Source organism: Mercenaria mercenaria, chromosome 3 (genome assembly GCF_021730395.1).
Source record: "Mercenaria mercenaria strain notata chromosome 3, MADL_Memer_1, whole genome shotgun sequence".
Taxonomy (NCBI): domain Eukaryota; kingdom Metazoa; phylum Mollusca; class Bivalvia; order Venerida; family Veneridae; genus Mercenaria; species Mercenaria mercenaria.
Genome location: NC_069363.1, coordinates 98664966 through 98687335, shown reverse-complemented (window position 1 = coordinate 98687335; position 22370 = coordinate 98664966). Strand labels below are relative to the sequence as shown.

Sequence of the window (22370 nt, the reverse complement as noted above, 5' to 3'; positions counted from 1 at the left end):
CATCATGGGCTCACATTAAAGCAGGAGTTCCCCAGGGGTCAATCTTGGGACCTCTGCTATTTCTTATCTTTATTAATGATATTGTACATGAAATACGATCTTGTATAAATCTCTTCGCAGATGACACTATAGCCTCTATGTAATAGTAGAACAGCCTGATTCAGCCGCAACTCTTCTCCAGTCAGATATCCAGACAATCTCGTCCTGGGCCAACAAATGGTTAGTAAAATTCAATCCATCTAAATCTGAATCTCTTCTTGTAACCAGAAAACGTAACCGTCCGCAACATCCGCCTCTACATATGTTCAACCAAGAAATACCTGGGGTCCTTGAGCATAAACACCTTGGTGTTTTTCTTTCTAGTGATTGTACATGGCATAAACATATCGACTACATCACAGACAAAGCATGGAAACGTGTTAACATCATGCGTAAATTAAAGTACTCACTAGACCGTAAATCCCTAGAAGTTATTTATACATCTTTTATTCGGCCAATATTAGAGTATGCTGATGTTGTTTGGAGCAATTGTGCCCAGTACGAATCCGATCAACTTGACAAAATTCAAAACGAGTGTGCACGTATTGCTTCTGGGACAACAAAACTCATCTCTTTGGAAAATCTACACCAGGAAATCAATTGGGAACCCCTATCGGAAAGAAGATATAAGCACAAACTCGTTATATTCTATAAAATGCAGGCACATCAAACACCCGATTATCTCTCATCTTTGATTCCCGACGCTGGTAACCCACGATACTCACTAAGAAACTCTGATGACATACATAATATACATGCCAAATCTGCTTTATATTACAACTCCTTTTTACCTTCAGTCATTCGTGATTGGAACCAACTACCAGCAGACGTTCGCAACTGCTCAACTTTGTCAGCCTTTAAAAGTCAAATTTACAAGAACAAAACGAAAACGCCACAGTATTATTACGTTGGTAGCAGAAAACTCCAAATTCTTCACACACGACTTCGCACTAAATGCAGTTCCCTCAACCACCACCTCTTTATGAAAAACATTTCTCCGTCTCCTTTATGCACGTGTGGAAAAATTGAATCAAACTTCCATTTCCTTTTCAAATGTAGATTATACAGTGCTTGCCGTAACGTCTTACTACTTAATCTACAAAACTATGAGATTGATCTCAACACATTGCTCTTTGGAAACCCATTCCTTTCAGACCAGGATAATACTATAATATTCACGCATGTTCAGAATTACATATCTGAGAGTAAGAGATTTTCGTGATGCCTTTCCTTTCATTCCGAGACAATACTCCCCTCTACCTTTCTCTGCCTTTCCTCTTTCTGATTACTTTAGTCTTTAGTACTTAACGTTGTTCTATTTTCTATTTTTAATTATCATTATCATTTTACACTATAAAGATACTTGTATCACGACCTATTCCCACTACGAGTATAATATGATATAATGCTCTTTTGTGTTTACATACAAACTTTATTGTCCGCCTAAGGAGAAGAATTCTATAAGACATGTCTTTCATTCTTATCCTTTCCTTAGTATCATGTTAACTTGTTGTTGTAAATATACAAATCTATGTTATGTACTCTTGGGAATAAATATGTTTATAAGATGACATTGGTAAAAAATGAAATCTGGCCAGATGATGGTGGGAATGGGCTAGTTTGATTAGAATTTGATAGAAAATGACAAATTAATTGCAATTTTGTTAAAATGAGGATAAAACCAAAAATATCACAATTTCACGGTTTTGGGTGTATTTTTTTTCAAAAACTGCATATCTATAGGCTACTGATTGCTATATTCTGGCCATCAGAGGTAAAAGTGACCATCTATAACAGTTTAAATGTGTAATTTGCATGCAGATCAGAGTAGAAAATGTCAAAACAATGCAAAATAAGGCTGAATTAAGGGTAACTGCTTCAAAATTATGTTGCGACAGCTATTTTTGACAAAATCTGACGCTTTGTCTGATGGTACTGAAAATGCCGTAAAAACTTGGAAACTGGTGATATCAAGCTAAAACCTTGTATTTCTTCATGCATTTGGGTATCTTGTACATTTCAAATGAAACTGGCACACTGTCAGAGAAAAAAGTTTTTCTTATAGGCATACAGACACTAAATAGAAAAATGGCGCCAAAAATGGCGGACACAAATAGTCCTTAGTTTTTTTGCTCTGTAGAGCTATTTTCCTTATTTTCTTTGCATTTTTTTTGCTAAAATCACATGACAGATCTATGCTTGACATGTAGGTAGCATTTTCATAATGAAATAATAACATGACAAAATTTTTCATGGAAACTTAGATCATACACCACCAGTATAATTTGGGGTCTTATTTTTTAGCTGATTTTGCAGTTTGTGTGTTTGACTGAAATTATTTTTCTTGCATCAAACATGACCCCCACTTTTCTTTTGATTTTTAGTTAGCACTGACAATATTCTTCAAGAAAATGTAAGTTACAGAAATTTAAAATGGGTCCTGATGTGTGCTGCGGTCATTGGAAATAGGTCAGTTTTATATAGAATAAAGAACAACAACTATTTAGTGTGTTATAACCTTATATGTTACTGGTGGTGTATGATCTAAGTTTCCATGAAAAATGTCATGTGATTTTAGCAAAAAAAAAAATGCAAAGAAAATAAGGAAAATAGCTCTGCAGAGCAAAAAACTAAGGACTATTTGTGTCCGCCATTATGCGACTACCATTTTTTGGCGCCATTTTTCTATTTAGTGTCCGTATGCCTTTTAAACTAAACAATACAACACTGAATAAATATATAGAATCAATTATACATGCTTAGACGAAAAATAATACGTTTAGCCTACGGTACTAGTGAAAAATCTACGACCATTATTTAACGCATGGGTACCGCCGAATACATGTGGACTAGCCTTTCAAACTGCTTTGATATGAACTAATAATTTATTGAAATAACTTTAGATTAAATTACAACCAATAAATGCTGGTTACACCATCGATTATAAACATATGCATACTACATAGACAATACGTTAGTAACGGGCCGCATTTTTTTTTTCAAAGCCGACCGTGAGAATATTTTTTCGTCTAAAATCATTCTTTATAATACAGAAGATTTGACAGTTTCGTGTTGTGTTGCGAAAGTGTATGGATGTAAATTTCACTTTCAAAGTGCGGACAGATCTTCAATATTTTCAGTAAGACAGTATATTCAATTGATGTGTAAAATATGTTTCTTTGTCCGTTGTTGGTATTTAGTTGCTTTTCAGTCACTTCCAACGTGAACTTGTAAAACTTTCCGCAAGACATTTTGCGGAACGCTCTACCGGGAAAATCATAACTTCGATAAAACTTCGGACTATATGAAATGTCAAAATCGTAAAAAAATTGAAGTCCGACGTTTATTTATAGAACTAATATTGTATCAGATATTATATACCGTGCAAAATCAGTTTGGCTTTTCTTTAGTGTCTCCACGATAGTTATTATACATGCTTTGCATAAAGAAACTGAGAATAAAATTATCTACATAGTTACAAATTGATACTGCCATAAATTATATTAGGCCAAGACCTGTGTTTCATGTCTACACATTTTATTGAATTAATGTAGCAGTATGCAAACTAATTGATATATTTAGTTAAGTTTAGACCACACTTTTTTCTATAGTGACAGTTATTCATTTATTCATAACAACATAGTAGACATTTACGGATTAAGTCTACGTGAACTGTGGACACCTAAGGCGATAGATTTTTCAAGGGGACCGTCTCAACATAGTTTAATTATATTATGCGCGATATGAAAAAGAGTTTATAACGGCAATAGGGTTATTATATCATCACTATGCGGTAGGTGATATAAATTTGGGTGTGCCTGTTTTTAGCTCGACTTTTCGAAGAAAAAGTAGAGCTATTACACTCGCTCCGGCGTCGGCATCTCCGTTGGTTTAAATAATTTGATAAAGTCAAATATCTCTTTTACTGTTAAAGCTATTGACTTGAAACTTAAAATACTTATTTACTATCAAAGTCTACACAAGGAAGAACAATCCCCATAACTCTGATTGAATTTTTACAGAATTATGCCCTTTTTAATTTAGCATTTTTGGTTATAGTTTTTGATAAAGTCAAGTATCTCTGTTACTATCAAAGCTATTGACTTGAAACTTATAATAGTTATTTACTATCGAAGACTTCACCAGGAGAAATAACCCCATAACTCTGATTGAATTTTGATAGAATTATGCCCCTTTTAACTTATAATTTTTGGTTAAAGTTTGTGATAAAGTCAAATATCTCTGTTACTGTCAAAGCTATTGACTTGAAACTTAAAATAGTTATTTACTATCGAAGTCTACATAAGGAAGAACAATCCTCATAACTCTAATTTGAATTTTTACAAAATTATGCCCCTTTTAATGAAGGATTTTCTGTTAATTTTTATTATAAAGTCAAATATCTCTGTTACTATCAAAGCTACTGACTTGAAACTTAAAATAATTATTTACTATCGGAGTCTTCACCAGGAAAAACATTCTGCGTTACTCTGATTTGAATTTTTGTAGAATTATGCCCCTTTTAAACTTAGAATTTCTGGTTAAATTTTTTGATAAAGTCAAATATCTCTGTTACTACCAAAGCTATTGACTTGAAACTTATTTACTATCGAAGTCTACACAAGGAAAATCAATCCCCATAACTCTGATTTGAATTTTTACAGAATTATGCCCCTTTTTAATCAAGAATTTTCTGTTTTTTTTTTTTTTTTTTTTTTTGATCAAGTCAAATATCTTTGTTACTATCAAAGCTATTGACTTGAAACTTATATGACCTTTGACCCCTTAGTGTGACCTTGACCTTGTATCTAGCCATCCAAAACATGCGCTCTACACGTCGGCTCGATGTGGTGGTCATTTGTGTAATGTTCTTTAAAATCCCTCATACAGATCAAGAGTTACAGAGCGGACACGTAACAAAGTCATATGACCTTGACCCCTAAGTGTGACCTTGACCTTAAAGCAAGCCACCCGATACAGGCGCTCTGCACGTCCTCTTGTGGATAACATATGTTTCAAGTTTGTTTAAAGTTCTCCAAGGAGTGGAGTCGACACAAAATTTTTAAAGGACAGACGGACAGACAGACAGACAGACAAACAGACAGACAGACAGACAGCCAGATGAACACCTGTGGTATCCCAAAATACGTCCCTTCGGGCGTATAATAACAACAAAGGAATGGAGACGCAAGATATTACGTTTCCTACAGTTTTCACAATGTTTTACCTGCTGATCTACATTTTGATCCCAACTTGCACAGTAAAGATTTTTTTTCATGTTGGACGGCGACGACGATGGAATACGGATACATTGCGATCAGACTAGCTCATCTTTTCAACTTTGTCGCAGATGCGCAACTTATAATATTGAAGAACATTTCAGGAAAGTGTTATGACGCTAGATCAAATACATTTTACGATATGTATAACAAAACATTTCTTTGGCAAACAGACGGACGGACAGACAAATCCAAATATTAACCTGTGCAGTGACATATTAAGCCAGACCTTACCATCATTATAGGAATGTTTTCCTACCAAACATAAATTAAAATTATCATGTTGAGACGGTCCCCTTGAAAAATCGATCGTCTTAGGAGTTCACAGTCCACGTAGACTTAATCCGTAAATGTCTAATAGTCCGTAACTAAAGACTAAAATTTAACGCTTCATTGGTTACAATGTAAGGTAAATGACCATCAGTTTGCCGAATATACTATATATCCTCAACAAGAATGCAATGGACCGTCGCGAAACTCCGCCCCGCCAGGTCGATTAAAACGCACTAGAGAAAGAATTCTAGGTGTAAGAAAGTTTCCTTTTAAAAAGAAAAGGCTTGGCTGGTTTTGGCATAGTCTACATAACTGGACAAGTAGGGGTAGAGGTCATTACATAAGATTCTATGCAAAACATGATTGCGATTTTCTACTGCTGCTGCTGCTCGACCAGTAATTACAATACGAACACAGAAATATAAACACTGATATACGAAATACGGTGGCATTGTGAAATAAATGCCGTTTTTACAGTAGATCTCTAATCCTTGTTTTTTATGATCGGCACCTCCCGTGATACGATACGCGGAGATAGCTGAACCATAACGATCTGCAACACTCGATAAAAATATCCGAAAGTGATCGATATTTAGCTAGACGGTCGAGGGGAGACAATAATGTATAGCGTTGATCTCAATAAACAAGGAACTATAATAGAATCGATTTTTGCCCAATTCTTCAGTATGGTTTAATATACCTTGTAGAGCTACTTCATTAACTTGTTTTAATAACACCCCTACCAACCATAATAATCCTGTGAAAAATTGGCGGCAAAATGTCTTTTGAGTCAACTTTTGGCAGGTTACATCCTTTCAGGGGGGAGGGGGGTGGGGAGGTGTTCTCTAACAAATTTCACAACTGCCCGTTAAATCTTTTTAACAATTATTACAATGGATAAATGAAAACTCAATCATGAATAATGTAAACGTCAAAATTGAGAAGTTGTCAGTTTATCGTACAGACTTACGTTTTATAGTTATATTCATATTGCTGTACACCCCCATTTTAATAACAGACAAACAAAAGAGCAAATGCAATCGGAAAACTTCCACTATTTCCGCATTGCGCAGCTTACGTCACAGGTCACTTGTTGCTGCAACCAATCACTGAATTCGTAACATACTGATCTCGGTTTGCGGCAGCTTCCCGGCTTTTCGTATCATACTAACACGCACTTGGGTACCAAAAAAACCCACAAAAACAATACATAGGCTTGGAGCCGTACCTCCAAGCCAAAAATAGATTTATAATATTAAAACACATGTATAATTTCTTGATAAAAAGAAACTGATTTCTGGTGTGAAATGAGTTTGCATTTCTTGATATAAAAACTATTTTCTGATAGCAACAAACAGTTTTTTCTGATCAAAAAAAACTCAGTACTGGTTCGACTCGTAAATTCGGCCAGGTCGTAAATATTCGGCCACCCACTTTAAAGCTATTTTTTGACCGCATTGAGTGTGACCTAGTGATATGTGCTATTGCCGTATTTAATCTACTGAAAGAGGTAACAGATTTAATTTGTTGTTGGATTTAACAATTTATGTTAAATAACTAGCGTAAATACTTACCTGATATTTTTTGGCAGTATAAAACAGACATTGCAACCAAAATTTTACAAGATGGTCATTTTATATTTATATAGATGTGCCCTAGAAGGAACTTTTGGTATGCTTTAACTTGTTAAACATATAATCAATAATACGCAGTATAATTCATATCGACGTTTGTTATGAATGAAGCTGTGCTCGGAACCAGTGCTTGTTTCATGACTGATTTATAGATCGAGGTCATAAGCTATAACACAGTGGTCGCTGGAATCCCGACATAAATGATTATCTAAGTATTTCGATTAAATCTTAATTCGATGTGTTGCATATATTTATGATAAATACGTCTTACATTTCGTATGATTTATTAGCTTTATCTCTGCATATTACACATTGTGTGTATTCTGTCAATGAGTTTTACCTTACCGAAGACGAAAATGTTCTATTCATACGGATATTTCATTCATAGGACGCGAATTAATTTATTCGTTATATAATATTTTCTAATAATATCTGAAAGGATAATAGAGGACTGAATGACACAATCATTTACAGAAAAACGTAGAAAATATAGTATTCTATTCATTTTGGATAGCTATACATATTTATATGCCATACATGATATTACTGACCTGCAGAAATTTTAATGTTAGGGGAAATTGTTTACTGTTGCTTATAGGCTTTAAACATATTTTATTGCATATCATTATACATAATATCTACATCTCAAATACAAAACTTAACAATACTATATGCAAAAGGGTTGGGTAACTAGTTCTCTCAACATTATTACATACCCTCCCCTTAACAAATTTCACTTACATGAGATTCGGCTATAAAATGTGTATTGAAAAAGCTATGCAAAATTTTATATAATTGAAGTTAAAAGAAGAGAGAAAAAGGGAAGAAAGAATAGTAAGAGGAAGTCTAGTTAGATCAAGTACAACATAATGTTTATATTTCGCTTGATACTAATATTTTAGTTTTTGCTTTGTAGATTTTTATTGTTGGTCTTGTTGTTGCAAAACTAAATCTAGATGAATTTGGACACAAAATTCACTGTAGTATTTCAATTCTCAAATCGCTTTGTATCTTTAATAAATTTTTGAACACTTCTGAAAATATTAATATTATCGTTTACTGATAAAGAAAGGTTTCCAAAAAGTAATGTATCTGTACTTAAAGGGTGATAGACCTTGGTTGACTGGAACATAACTATTCTTTGATTTATAAAGTTAGGACACTGAAAAAGATAGTGCTCGCAATCTTCATGATATCCACAAATGCAACTAAAATCGGTAGCTAAATGATTATTAAAAAGATCAAAACACAAGTTGCTGCATTTGTTTCTTAGCCGAGAATGATAAATTGAATGCTTTCGATCTCCAAAGGAATATATCTCCGGTACTTCAGGTGCTTTAATCCGTGTGGTCAATAATAACTTTTTGAAAGCTGATAGGCTTTCTAGTTGTCTTGTTTCAATGGGTAATTCATTTCACAATGAGATAGAAGATGGAATAAATGAACTAGAAAATATTTCGGTACGTCTTCTTAATATTTCATAATCTTCATTATTTCTTAAGTTATAGGGGTTATTGTCACCGACTACATTAGGAAATAAATTACTTAAGTATTCTGGGACCATATTATGTTTTATTTTATACAGTAATATTAATTTTTGATATATCCGTCTTTCGGACAGAGATATCCATCCTATTTCCTTATAGTGATTTTCTAACGATACTGATCGCGTTGTAGCAGTTACAATTCTTGCAGCTTCGTTTTGTAGTTTTTCAAGATTATCTTTTTCAAAATCTGTACAATTATCCCATACGACAGCTGCATATTCTAGCAATAGTCAGAGAAACGATATATAAATTTGATTCAAAGATTTCCTGCGCAATGAAAATTTCAGTTTGCGCATAATGCCTAAATTTTTTGAAGCGGACAGTAATATATTTTCAATGTGTTTATGCCATTTACCATTGCTACTTAAAGTCACACCAAGATGTTTGTGATCACTAACAAATTCAACTGGAACATTATCAAAAGTAAGATTAACATTGTGTGGCATTACGCTTGAAAAAAGAATTGCCTCTGTTTAATTTGGATTAAAATCTACAAGCCACTGATGAGCCCATTGAGACACAATTAACAGGTCATGGTTTAAAATACCTTCTAAATCTGCAATATTTGCTGTTGTACATGCCAAAGATGTATCGTCAGCAAATAGACGGGAAATACGCAATAAATTGTCAACAATATCATTTACATAAATGAGAAATAACAAGGGACCTAACACTGACCCCTGTGGAACTCCAGCCATCAAGGTCTTGAAATCTGATTGAGATGTCCCTACAAAGACATTCTGACAGCGATTTGATAAATAATTTTCAATCCAGTTAAAAACATTTCCGATTATTCCATTTTCTTGTAATTTAAATAATAAACTTTTGTGCAAGACACGGTTGAATGCCTTAGAAATATCACAAAATACTATACAAGTATTCGTTTCCGAGTCTAGTGATTGAGTAATTTGGTGATATATGTCGATTAATTGGTAAACTGTTGAATGACCTTTCAAAAAACCTGACTGATACGAATAAAGTAGCTTATTTTCGTGGAGATAATTGTATACGTATTTATACACCGTTCTTACCATCAATTTACCTACACAACTTAAGAGAGAGATAGGTCTATAAGAGTGGCATTACCATGGCTTTTTTACAAATGTTGGGAAAAATACCTTCGTTTAAAGACCTATTAAAGTGTAAACATAAAGGTTTGGCTATCGAATATTTAGTATTTTTCAAAACTTTATGACTAATTAAATCTAAACCTACTGCTTTATTAACCCCAAGATTAGAAATTATATCTTTAATATCATTTTCTGTAAAAATTATATTGGATAATGAATTTTCTGTTCTTTTTCGCATTTCTGGAAGGTTAACATTTCTATCATCCATACTCGAAATAGATACGAAGTAATCATTAAGACATGTCGCTTTACCAACATCAGTAAAGTAAAATTGTTCTGAATTGTCATCATTAACCCTTTTCAGTGAGGGTATTATTTCCGATTTTTTATTTGTTTTAGTAATAAACGTAAGTGTTTCCAATATTCTTTTTGATTATTTATCCTGGCCTCAGCAATATTTACTTCAATATTACTAAAACCTTTTCCTTTGCAGACTTTTTGAGATTATTAACTTTATTTCTAAGTGATTTGAATTTAGTCCAATCTGTAATTTTTTTGACTTTTTATTGCTTTAGATCTATGTCGATCTCTAAGTTAAGAGTACTTTCTTATTTCCGAGTCATACCACGGTTTATCACGCTTATAGGCATATGATATTCAGAAAATCTGAACTGCATTGTTCACTCTGGGACAAATCGCCCCAAAATAATTAGAGTTCACATTAAATTTTATTACATATCCATACTAAATTGCATCGATCTGTTTACTCTCATATCGTTCAATTCCTATTAAGTATTGAACTACTTTTACGGCGCATAAATGGAGTGAGGTAGCGCTGAACCGGAACCATGTGTTCTTGGTCTTGGTCACGTGATAAATATTTGCGTCGTAAAGTAGTACAACGCGTAGACAAAGCTCTTTACAAGAACTTATAATCCCAGCCATATTTTTCATTTATAAATCATAAATGTTCACATTTATTGCATATGCTAAATAAACGGTATCGATCTGTTATCTCTCAGACCCTTGAATGTTATAGAAGTACTGAACTACTTTTATAGCGTATGTTTGGAGAAAGGAAGTAACGGCATTTGTAACTACAATTTCACCAATGTCGGTATACGCAGTTTGGCGACTATGGCAAAGCTACGCTTCTCAAAAATAGATTTTTGATATTAAAATACATGTATGATTTCTTGATAAAAAGAAATTGATTTTTGGTGTGAAAATGAGTTTGCATTTCTTGATATAAAAATGATTTTCTGACAGCGACAAACAGTTTTTCTGATCAAAAATTATTTCGGTATGTATACGATATCGACAAACAGGTTTATATACATTATGATACTTTAAAGAGTAAATAGTACATGTATGTCATATCATGAAAGAGCCCTCTCATTTTTTATATATAATTGGCTAAATCGCTTGAGAACTTTAACAAAAAGTAAAGAACTTTCAACTAATTGAATTGGGATCATATCCGCCACTAAATATTTAATAATTAGGTATTTCAAGTAGTGTTGAAGAACCCGTGGTCGAAGTTGTGAGATATTGTACTTCACAAAATTTATAATACATTTTGTAATTGAACAAAAGGTTAGTATTGTTTGACAGAAGATGGCTCGTCTATTTCTGAGTCTGTGTTTACTATTGCTAACATTAAAGCAATGTTCATCATTTGTGTGAAATACGCTCTGGAGAGGGTGGATAGTGTAGCAAGCAGACTTAAAGTGATTCACAAGTTGCGACGTGCCGATCTCGCGGAAATATGCAGCAAGATGTATGCATTAGACAACAAAATGAACATGTTAAATATGAAAAAGGATGACTGTAACAGTGAGAGAAAGGTGGAAGTAGTAAATGGAATAAAGAGCAAAGGAATTGCTGATTATCTTCTAAAAGGGGCGGCCGCGGAAAAATTTGAAAACATTAAAACAAGAGAGATACTGACCAATATGGTGAAATCTGTTGCAGATAATAATACAAACAATATAATACAGTTACAAAACGTAATATATGAATTAGAAAACAAAATGACAACGTTGGTAAATAGAAAGTTGTTGCACAGAACAGTGGAGAACATGAAGAAACAATGGGCAAGAGAAATAGAGAAACAATGGGCAAGTATGATAGAATCACTCAAGTCTGAGTTAGAAATAAGGAAAGAACAAGAACAAGCATTAATGAATCAAATTGACTCATTAACAATTCAACTAAGTGAGCATAGCAACGGTCTTAGGTATCAGGAAATGGAGAAACAAGTGGAAACATGCTCTAACCCCGCGCAATTAAATCAGCAAAAAAGTGGTGTTTATATTCTACAGAATGGTCTACGTGTTCATTGTGATCAGGTTACTGACGGCGGAGGATGGACGGTATTCCAGCGTCGTAAAGACGGGTCTGTGGAATTTGAACGTAAATGGGCAGACTACAAAGCAGGTTTTGGGAATTTGGAAGGCGAATTCTGGCTTGGAAACGACAACATACATTTGCTAACAGCAACTGGGAATCATGAGTTACGAATCGATATGGAAGACTTTGAGGGAAACAAGGCATATGCAAAATACAGTAGTTTCAGAATAAAGTCGCAGTCGGACAACTATGCCATTGAAGTAAGCGGTTACAGCGGTGATGCGGGAGACTCTCTCAAGGTTCATAATGGGAGGGAATACTCTACGACAGACAGGGATAATGATGGATATTCCACAAGCTGTGCTAAGAAATATAGAGGTGCGTGGTGGTATTCAGGATGTCATCATTCAAATCTAAATGGAATTTATTATAATCGTGCTAACTGCCCTCGTCGAAAGGGCATTATCTGGTATCACTGGAAAAGAACATATTATTACTCCCTGAAAGACGTGGAAATGAAGCTTCGGGAAAAAGTTTGATACTTCATTATAAATGCGAAATATCTACACTCGGATATGATATTTTTCCTCATTTGAGTGTAAAATGGCAAAAATAGATGCATTTCATTTTATATCAGAATTGCTATAACAGGTGATATATTCATTAGTTCCTTATATCAAATATATGACTATTCGTATGTTTTACATGCTTTAGCTGGTCTCAGACTGACAAACATTGTGAATACCACATAATTTGAACATTCGAAATGTTGACCTCGTTTGAAGCATAGTTTCCACTAAAACGGACTTCATATAATTGTCTTGTACATTCAGTGATATTTACAAATATGTTCAAATGTATGATTTAAATAACATGCAAAACACAGTCAAAGTTATTGTTTGTTTTAGTTTCAGGAGACATGAAACATTGAAAAAAATAGTTTGAAAATTTTATCAGTGGTATGACATTTACGAAGTAACCGTGTCATTAAATGTTCTATCATCTCATATTGCTTAGCATGGCCAAATGTTTTGCCACTTTTACAAGATTTGTGGCAAGGAGAATATTAAATATCTGTATATTCTTATGTATAACTATAAGTATAATTCTCCACCTCTGGTTCATGTTGGCAGTTGGCAGTTACTTGCGGAGAACAGGTTTGTCCTAGTACATGTTTCAGTTCTAAACACTGGTAAGATTAACTTTCCGCCATTACATAACTGAACTTCTGTTTCTTGAAAAACAGCATTAAACTCAAAACAAACAAACAAACAAACAAACAAAAGTATTGACATTCTCCAGTGTAGCCATTACCCTTTATGCCTGTAACTACATGTAGAGTTTATTTCAACAACCCTCGCCACCCCCCCCCCCCCCCCCCCCCGATATTTTACGCTTTTTAGGATATACTACGCTGTCAAAGAAACAATACGCTATGTTGAGCCGTAACGCTACCTTGGACGTCAGAAAATGTAACAGTTACTGTTTAAAGATTATGTGCGTAAACAACCAGAGTAGTTCTGACAGGAGTTTTTATATTGATGTAGAAATTGAACACCATGTTTTAGGTAATGTGACTATGAAATACTTCTTAACTTATATTCATTGTTTGAGCATATCAAAAATAAAACACATTCAGCATTGACTCGGTCCCACTGGTTTACAATATTTATTGCTGAAAATATTGACCCAAAGTACGAAAAGAGTCAGTTATTCAGACACAGGAGATTTCTGTCATTATTCTTCATTGAATAACGAATATGACCATATCGGATTACATTTGCTGCAAACAGTGTTTCAAAAATTACTCTATTAATATGTTACATCAATGACGGTCCACACTGTTATTGTTCTTTGTTTGAAGATGAGCACGCTTGTTTTGATCACGTGATGAAAATAAACCAAATAACCTACAGAAAAATAGTGCTCCAGTACCATCCATGTAGATCTATAATCGAAATTGAAACAAAACTTGCAAGAACGGGAACGTGTTATATAACACATTTTAATTAAGGTATCCGATCCTAAATAGCGCTTATCACTTCGGCAGTTATCGGACGATGTCGGTGTTTTCCGGAATTTTCATTCATGAACTTAGTTTTATTTGTTTTTGTTTTTTTACATTTTTGAATATCATTTAATAAAACCATTGATGAAAAGACAAATGCATAATGAATTTTTACCAATAGTTTTCTTTTATCAAATATTTACGGAATTCTCGTCTACTCTCTTACAACGAGATGCAATGGCGGCGCCCATAAAACGTCCATTCTGCAGATAGAGGAGCAACTTGGACAGTAAAAATGTGCCCACATCTGATGTTCCCAAATATAATCAGATTTGTTTTTATTTAGTTGTTTCATGCCTTTGGAGTACACAAATAAAATCTTTTAGTTAACTATCGACAATTTTTCGTTATTTCATCCGAAGATAGCTGTAAATCAGCGACAGATACGTTACACTGCAAATTTTCATTCAAAAAAATATTTTAATATAACACATAACAATATTTGTGTCCGTTATTTACCTGTTCAGACTAAGTGCTCTTTATAGTTTAACAAGAAATGAAGTTATTTATATATTATGATTGATAAAATAAATCAAATGGTATGGAAAAAATAACGTAATTGACACAAATATCAGTTGTCATAAAACGCATTTTATATTGGATTATGAAATAAGGTCTATATCGTCATGTAGATTAACGTACTTGAATTGATGAGGGAAACATACTATATGAACAATATAACTGTTGGTTCTTAGATATATATGAAAATACAGCCTTTTTTATTAAAAATTGTCTACCCATTTAATATAAACGTATTTGTCGCATTTTTAAATTGATAAATTGGAGTTACATTTGCTTTATATTACATACATTTTGATATGATTCTATTTGAAAATAAAGAAATATAACACAAAATGTTAATGTTTTGTACAGAAAAACTTTAATTTGGACATTTAACATAAAAAATTTAAATTGTAACGTATCTGTTTTATTCAATATTTATGAAGTCTTATTAACTTCAGATATCAATAATAAAACCGCCATCATCTTTTTTCTAAAACTTTAAGTTATGGTGATAATTATTCAAACAATTAAAACATTTTTACACTTTTATAGCACAGTCGTATAACGTATCTGTTGTTTGTGACGTATGTGTTTTTAATATGTTTTCTAAAGTGAAAAATATGAAATCTGGACTGAAAGTTAAATACTTTAACTCGGGCACAAAGTTAAACACGTGTTCTACTAGACTGTCCAGTAACATTTCTAGATAAATGCAATATAAATGCATGCTGAATGAAACACTTCGTAACTTATCTGTTAAAAACAAATTAAAACACTGTGGCAGCTGAACATCATCTCATTTTATTTTCTACGATATGTTTATTTCGTTAATAAATAAATATTTTTTAACATTCAAACTGTCAATAGTCGATCCGGAACATGCATTACGCACCTGAGTATTTGAAGTGAATAGATGTTGTAACGTATCTGTTGTCCAAATTGCCGACACAAAAGGTACGCGGTCAATATACAAATAATTGACACATATTGAAAAAAGCGATGTTTTGTTCAAGATGTATATCGTTAACTAATCATTTGAGCATAACAGTTTAGTAATTGTCCCGATATTTAAATTTCAGTACCATGCAATTTAATTTAACCCTAGATCGCCGACATAAATTTTTGATCTCGTGTGCAAGTGTTAAACGTCTGATTTCGAAAATAAGTTATCTCTAGTGGACATTTCAGTGCAATTTTAGACAGTATAAAACATGCCTCCTTTTTTGAAAGCAAAATAGTGATACTACCAAAAAGTATAAAAAATTGAACTGTGCCGACATGTTTAAATTGGAGTTGCTTCTCTATCCGTAGAATGGACGAAAAAAAACATTGCGAATGCCGATTAAAAAAACCCCAAAACAATGATAAACGTTTCACATGAGAATTAACAGTCTACCGTGTGATCAGATGGTACGATGGGCGCCAAAATATTAGCATTTATCGTGCTAACAATACTGTCGACTCTGAAAAGATTACGCTGTGAATTGCCCAAAACATCCGGGTTGAAATCAATTCGACATGTACAACAGTACAATGATCAGGTGATATAGAAAAAGTAGGCACCGAACACAACGATTGTCCACGAAACGCTTGATTTAGGTAGGTGTTTATTATTTACTCGTAAAAAGTCAATGGAATAAATGTTAATGAGATTATGTATAAATTCTTTAACATTCCTACAGGTATATAATCGAAGTGCATGTGTCAAATGATATACCACAAAACGGGCAATGTACCCCATGGCAGTGGCTAGGAGTCTGGTAAACAGACCTCTGAACCCGGAGTCTAGAGGTCCGGTAATCAATACGAATGCCGAGAATGGCATTACAAGAGACTATATTTTATCATTAAAATCGGGAGATGATTTCAAAAGTTTGCTCTCGTATTTTTCTTGTCATTCTAAATGCATTGTATAAGTGACAGGAAACAGAAGTATTTATAATTCTTTAGTCCTTGGATAAATACGATCGCAAATTTGATAAATAATGAATAGGAATTTGTGCGCTGTAATCGGAGGCATTTATCAAATAAATATAGTCTCCTCTTTATAAACACTGTTCTTAGTATTCATACTAATTGGGAATTTAAAGTTCAAAATTTGGAAAAACATACGTTTTTTTGCTTTGGAACTGCCTCCTTTAACCGCAGGTAGATTTCTCCGGGAAACAGTCCTGACATTGGTAAAACAGCATTAAGTAGTACATGTATATTGAATACCGGACCTCTAGACTCCGGGTCTTGAGGTCCGTTTACCGGATCCCTAGCCAATTCCTTTCCCCAAAGGCCAAACCAAAAATTTCAGATGCACTGCAGCACGAAGTAGTAAGCATGTTATTTTGATGAAAAAAAAAAATCTTAAAATAGGATTTGAAATAATATACGAATTGTGTTGAATATAATAACTGATAATTCTTCGAATTTGAATGTAATTTAAACTACTGGGACTGTTGTATTGTTTATGCATTGATGTTGAAATACGAGCTGTTACTGCATTGGTTATAGCCCTTTGGCATTTATGCGCCATCTGTAAGCGTCAGTGTTAAATAGATAAGTTGTATTTGCGGAAAGAGTTATTTTAGGCCTCAAAAGGTTTGTTATTGGTTTCATTTGATAGATTGAGGTGCGTCTTATCTATGTTATGATATGCTTGCATTTATATGAATGTTTTTTATGTTTTGAAAAGATGGACTGTCCTGTAATCACAGGCACGGGTCCAGTGTATATTTTTTGTTTAATATAAAAAATCCTTTCTTGTTCCACTCAAATATACTTTTTATATGTTAGTCAAATGAAAAAAAAAATCGATGACCAAGAATCCGGTCACAGTATCATATACATTGAAAAGGTGAACTATGCGAGCGTAACGCTATGTGAAGCCACTCGGCAAACTTGTGGAACATTCAAAAATCGGAGTTTATACACTTGCAGCCGTTACCTGCATGATCGCACCCTCGAAACATTTAAAGCCTTCCATAAATACTAAACTGACCCCATAAATTGCTTTGAAAAACACAGTACAAGTCTCTACGAGCGAAATATTTCAGTTATCCCCGGCGATTTCATTCCGGATAGCGGACGTGTTCTTGGATTTTATCACTTCGTTTGGCAGCTAAACCGGATTCTTGGTCATCGATTTTTTTCATTTGACTAACATATAAAAAGTATATTTGTGTGGAACAAAAAAGGATTTTTTATATTAAACAAAAAATATACACTTGACCCGTGCCTGTGTATACTGGTTCGACTCGTAAATTCGGCCAGGTCGTAAATATTCGGCCACCCACTTTAAAGCTATTTTTTTTCGAGCCAGTTGCCTGAGAACGCATCAGTGTCATCACAAGCACTTGCGTTAACAACAACGTCGGCAAAAAACAACAAGTTGAGGTGGATAGAAAAAAAAGTTGTCCTTCTAAAGTTGTGTACTCTAAATAGCAAATATTTTGTCTCGCGGGTCGCGTGACGTCATCGCACGCGCTCCTTTATGCTGAGGCCCGCGGCAAGGACTAATTTAAATCTAAACTTTATAACACGAAAAGAACATGCGCTAACTAGCACAAACGCGTAAAGTAAATAAGTAAAAACAAAGTAAATGAATATATAGTCCCTAAACATCATTGAATTTCCATGTCTACGTTGTTTCTTCACGTTGACGTCCTTTCCTTCCTTTTAAATTATCCGTTTCGGGGCCGTAATACGTTTATGCTTTGCCATGGAACACGCATATATGAAAAGGTGTTATAACAGCACATGAGCGCGAGAATCTCTTTACTCTCGTGTTAAAACACCGCCGGAAAGTGACAAGAACAGCAGTTTTATGCTAGCATGTGTGATAAACACTGACGTAAAATTTAAACTACGTCATGCTGGTGTGATGAATACAGGCGCTTTTTAAATCTCAGCTGACAAATATTTCCCGCGTGGTATGCTATTGAAAATTGATTGCAGTTTGTTGAAAAAAGAACGATTTGGGCTGTAGCATCGATTTATTTCCAAGACAATGTTGAAAATACATAACCAACTTTATGTTTAAAAAGTCGCCGAATATTTACAACCTCTAGAAGGTAAAATGTGGAGGCTAAACCTGTCCTTTATTTTAAGCGCGGTTTTATTGTTTACCATACTGTAAAAGGCCGTTAATGATAACAATCAATGTTGCTTGTATTAAAGCCATATGGTAGAAATTTTGAACAAATCAATTGTATAAAGATTAAAATATTTATGAAAAACCGCAAAAGTGGCCGAATTTACGACTCGGACCAGTACGATATCGACAAACATATTTATATATAGTATAAGAATTTCACGAGTAAACAGTACATGTATGCCATATCGTGAAAGTGCCCTCTCATTTTTTATATCTAATTGGCTAAATCGCTTGAGGACTTTAACAAAAAGTAAAGAACTCTCAACTAATTGACTTGGGATCATATCCTCCGCAACGAAATACATAATAATTAAGTATTTTAAGTAGTATGGAAAAACACATGGTCGAAGCTGTGTAGCTGTTGTACTTTACAAGATTTATAATACATTTTGTAATTGAACAAATGGTTAATATTGTTTGACAGAAGATGGCTCGTCCATTTCTGAGCCTGTGTTTGCTATTGCTAACATTAAAGCAATGCTCATCATTTAGTGTGGAATACGCCCTGGAGAGGGTGGATAGTGTAGAAAGCAGACTTGAAGCGATTCACAAGTTGCGACGTGCCGATCTCGCAGAAATATTCAGCAAGATGTATGCATTAGACAACAAAATGAACATGTTAAATATGAAAAAGGATAACTCTAACAGTGAGAGAAAGGTGGAAGTAGTAAAGGGAATAAAGAGCAAAGGAATTGCTGATTATCTTCTAAAAGGGGCGGCTGCGGAAAAACTTGAAAACATTAAAACTAGAGAGATACTGACAAATATGGTGAAGTCTGTCGCAGATAATAATATAAACAATACAGCGCAGTTACAAAACGTAATATATGAATTGGAAAACGAAATTGCAACGTTGGTAAATAAAGAGTTGTTGGACACAACAGTGGAAAACATGAAGAAACAATGGGCAAGTGAGATACAATCACTCAAGTCTGAGTTAGAAATAAGGAAAGAACAAGAACAAGCATTAATGAATAAAATTGACTCATTAACAATTCAACTAAGTGAGTATAACAAGAGTCTTCTTAAGTATCAAGAAAGGGAGACACAGATGGAAACAATTTTGTCATGCTCTAACCCAACGCAATTAAATAAGCAAAAAAGTGGTGTTTATATTCTACAGAATGGTCTAAGAGTTTATTGTGATCAGGTTACTGACGGCGGAGGATGGACGGTATTCCAGCGTCGTAAAGACGGGTCTGTGGACTTTGAACGTAAATGGGCAGACTACAAAGCAGGTTTTGGGGATTTGGAAGGCGAATTCTGGCTTGGAAACGACAACATACATTTGCTAACAGCAACTGGGAATCATGAGTTACGAATCGATATGGAAGACTTTGAGGGAAACAAGGCATATGCAACATACAGTAGTTTCAAAATAAAGTCAGAAACGGAGAACTACGCCATTGAAGTAAGCGGTTATAGCGGTGATGCGGGAGACTCTCTCATCAGGCATCATAATGGGAGGGAATTCTCTACGATAGACAGGGATAATGATGAATCAGCCAGAATGTGTGCTAAGACATATAGAGGTGCGTGGTGGTATTCAAACTGTCATGCTTCCAATCTAAATGGATTTTATTATAATGGTGCTAACTCCCCTGCAAGAGAGTGCATTAACTGGTATTACTGGAAAGGAACAAATACATACTCACTTAAACACGTGGAAATGAAGCTTCGGTAAAAGTTTGATACTTCATCATCAATGCGGAATATCTACACTCGGATATGATATTTTTCCTAATATGAGTGTAAGTGACATGGCAAAAATAGATAAAGTTAATTTTATATCAGCATTGCAGTATTAGCTGATGGATTCATAAAGATTTTTATATCAAATATATGACTAATCGTATGTTTTAACGGCTTTGGCTGGTGTCAGACTGACAAACTTGTGAATACCACGTGATTTTAACAATCGAAAAGTTGACTTCGTTAGAAGCATAGTTTTTTCATAAAGTTTTCCTGTAGTTACTACATGTACATTCAGTGATATTTACAAATAATTATGTTCAAATGTAGAATTTAAATAATAGGGATGACACAGTCAGAGTTATTGCAATGAAAATAGTTTGAAAATTTTATCAGTAGTATGACATTTACGAAGTAACCGAGTCATTAAATGTTTTATCATCTCAAATTAATTATCTTGCTAAATGTTTGACACCATTAGAAGACGTGTGGCAAGGAGAATATTAAATATCTGTATAATTACAAGTTTAATATAAGTATATTAATTATGAATACTTAAAACTCCTTAACCTTTAGCCTGCTTGCGGCTAGCGATTCTGCTTTTGCGACCAGTGCAGACCAAGATCAGCCTGCACATCCGTTCTGCACCGTTCGCCATTCAGTCAGTATCCTTTTGGTAAGCAACCCTTTTTCGACGCCGCCAGGAGGCGGTGTCGAGTATATGGGATACACTTTTATTTTGGACCCTGTAAAGATGGTAATGAATAGTTTCGGAATGATAAACTGAACACAGTGAATAGTTTGTAAAATGACCCTCGATATTGTACGATAGATTTTAGTGAATAAACAAAAAAAATGGCAAAAAGAAAAGTTATTTGTAGAGCAGAAAATATTTTTTTAATTTACAATTTCGTCAAAATGTTGATCCGATTTATTGATTAGGGAGGTTACTCTGTAAGTCAAGTTTTCTATTTCTGACCTTAGCATGACCTACTTACCTATCTAATTTTCTATAAATAGAACACACCGCAGATATACCATACTGCAACGCTTGATTTGCAGACAAGGGAGCGTTCATGCATTTTACAATAACCTTTCGGTAAACTTCGAAGAGAATATTAAAAAATAAAAATACGGAAAATTACACTTTGCCTGCATAAAATTCCTTGAAAAAACGTATTAACAAATTAAATAAAGGAATCAATAAGCATATATATGTGTAAATGAACGTAGGAAGTGCCGCTGTTAACTTATTGTTAATCTTTTGTCTTATTTTCTTTGTTGATAGGTACAGTGATGTAATTTCAGAATGCGCATATTTTTGCAGATTCCTTTTACAGTTGTATATTTATATAATTGTTATGGTTACCTTAACTTTGAAGCATAGAGTTTCCCATTTGTGACCACATGTACAACTGGTCAGAATATTTCTAAATATTTTATAAACTCGTCTTGATTCTTCTTTTTTGCTTATATGTCATATACTTATTGTTTACAGATATTCACTGTCAACTAAGGTGTGCAATAAAGGGCAATCATTTGGCTGAATTTGTCAGTGACAAGTTAATACTTCTTTAAAATGTGGTTAGATCGAAATATCAAAAGCCATGGGACCATAACTTATCAAAGCATCGGTGATTTTCAAATAGATTTCCTTAGTGAATTTATATTTTCATTAATTTTATATGACTAGTCAGTTGCTCCGTTTGTATTATATCTTGTTACTTGTTTCTTTTTTTTCTTTCTTTTTTAACTTATATAGATAGTT

The 22370-nt window shown here is 33.9% G+C and overlaps 2 protein-coding genes across 2 annotated transcripts; both read left to right on the top strand.

The window, feature by feature from the left end:
• The first annotated feature begins 11438 nt into the window (after positions 1 to 11438).
• LOC123523316 (microfibril-associated glycoprotein 4-like) lies at positions 11439 to 12985 on the top strand. Its single transcript, XM_045301003.2, has one exon. It carries the CDS (start codon positions 11510 to 11512, stop codon positions 12731 to 12733), a length of 1224 nt encoding a protein of 407 aa, XP_045156938.2. The 5' UTR covers positions 11439 to 11509; the 3' UTR covers positions 12734 to 12985.
• Positions 12986 to 19198: 6213 nt separating this feature from the next.
• On the top strand, positions 19199 to 20926 carry LOC123523317 (techylectin-5B-like). The gene has a single exon (XM_045301004.2). The coding sequence runs from the start codon at positions 19338 to 19340 to the stop codon at positions 20592 to 20594; it is 1257 nt and encodes a 418-aa protein (XP_045156939.1). The 5' UTR covers positions 19199 to 19337; the 3' UTR covers positions 20595 to 20926.
• Positions 20927 to 22370: the final 1444 nt, after the last annotated feature.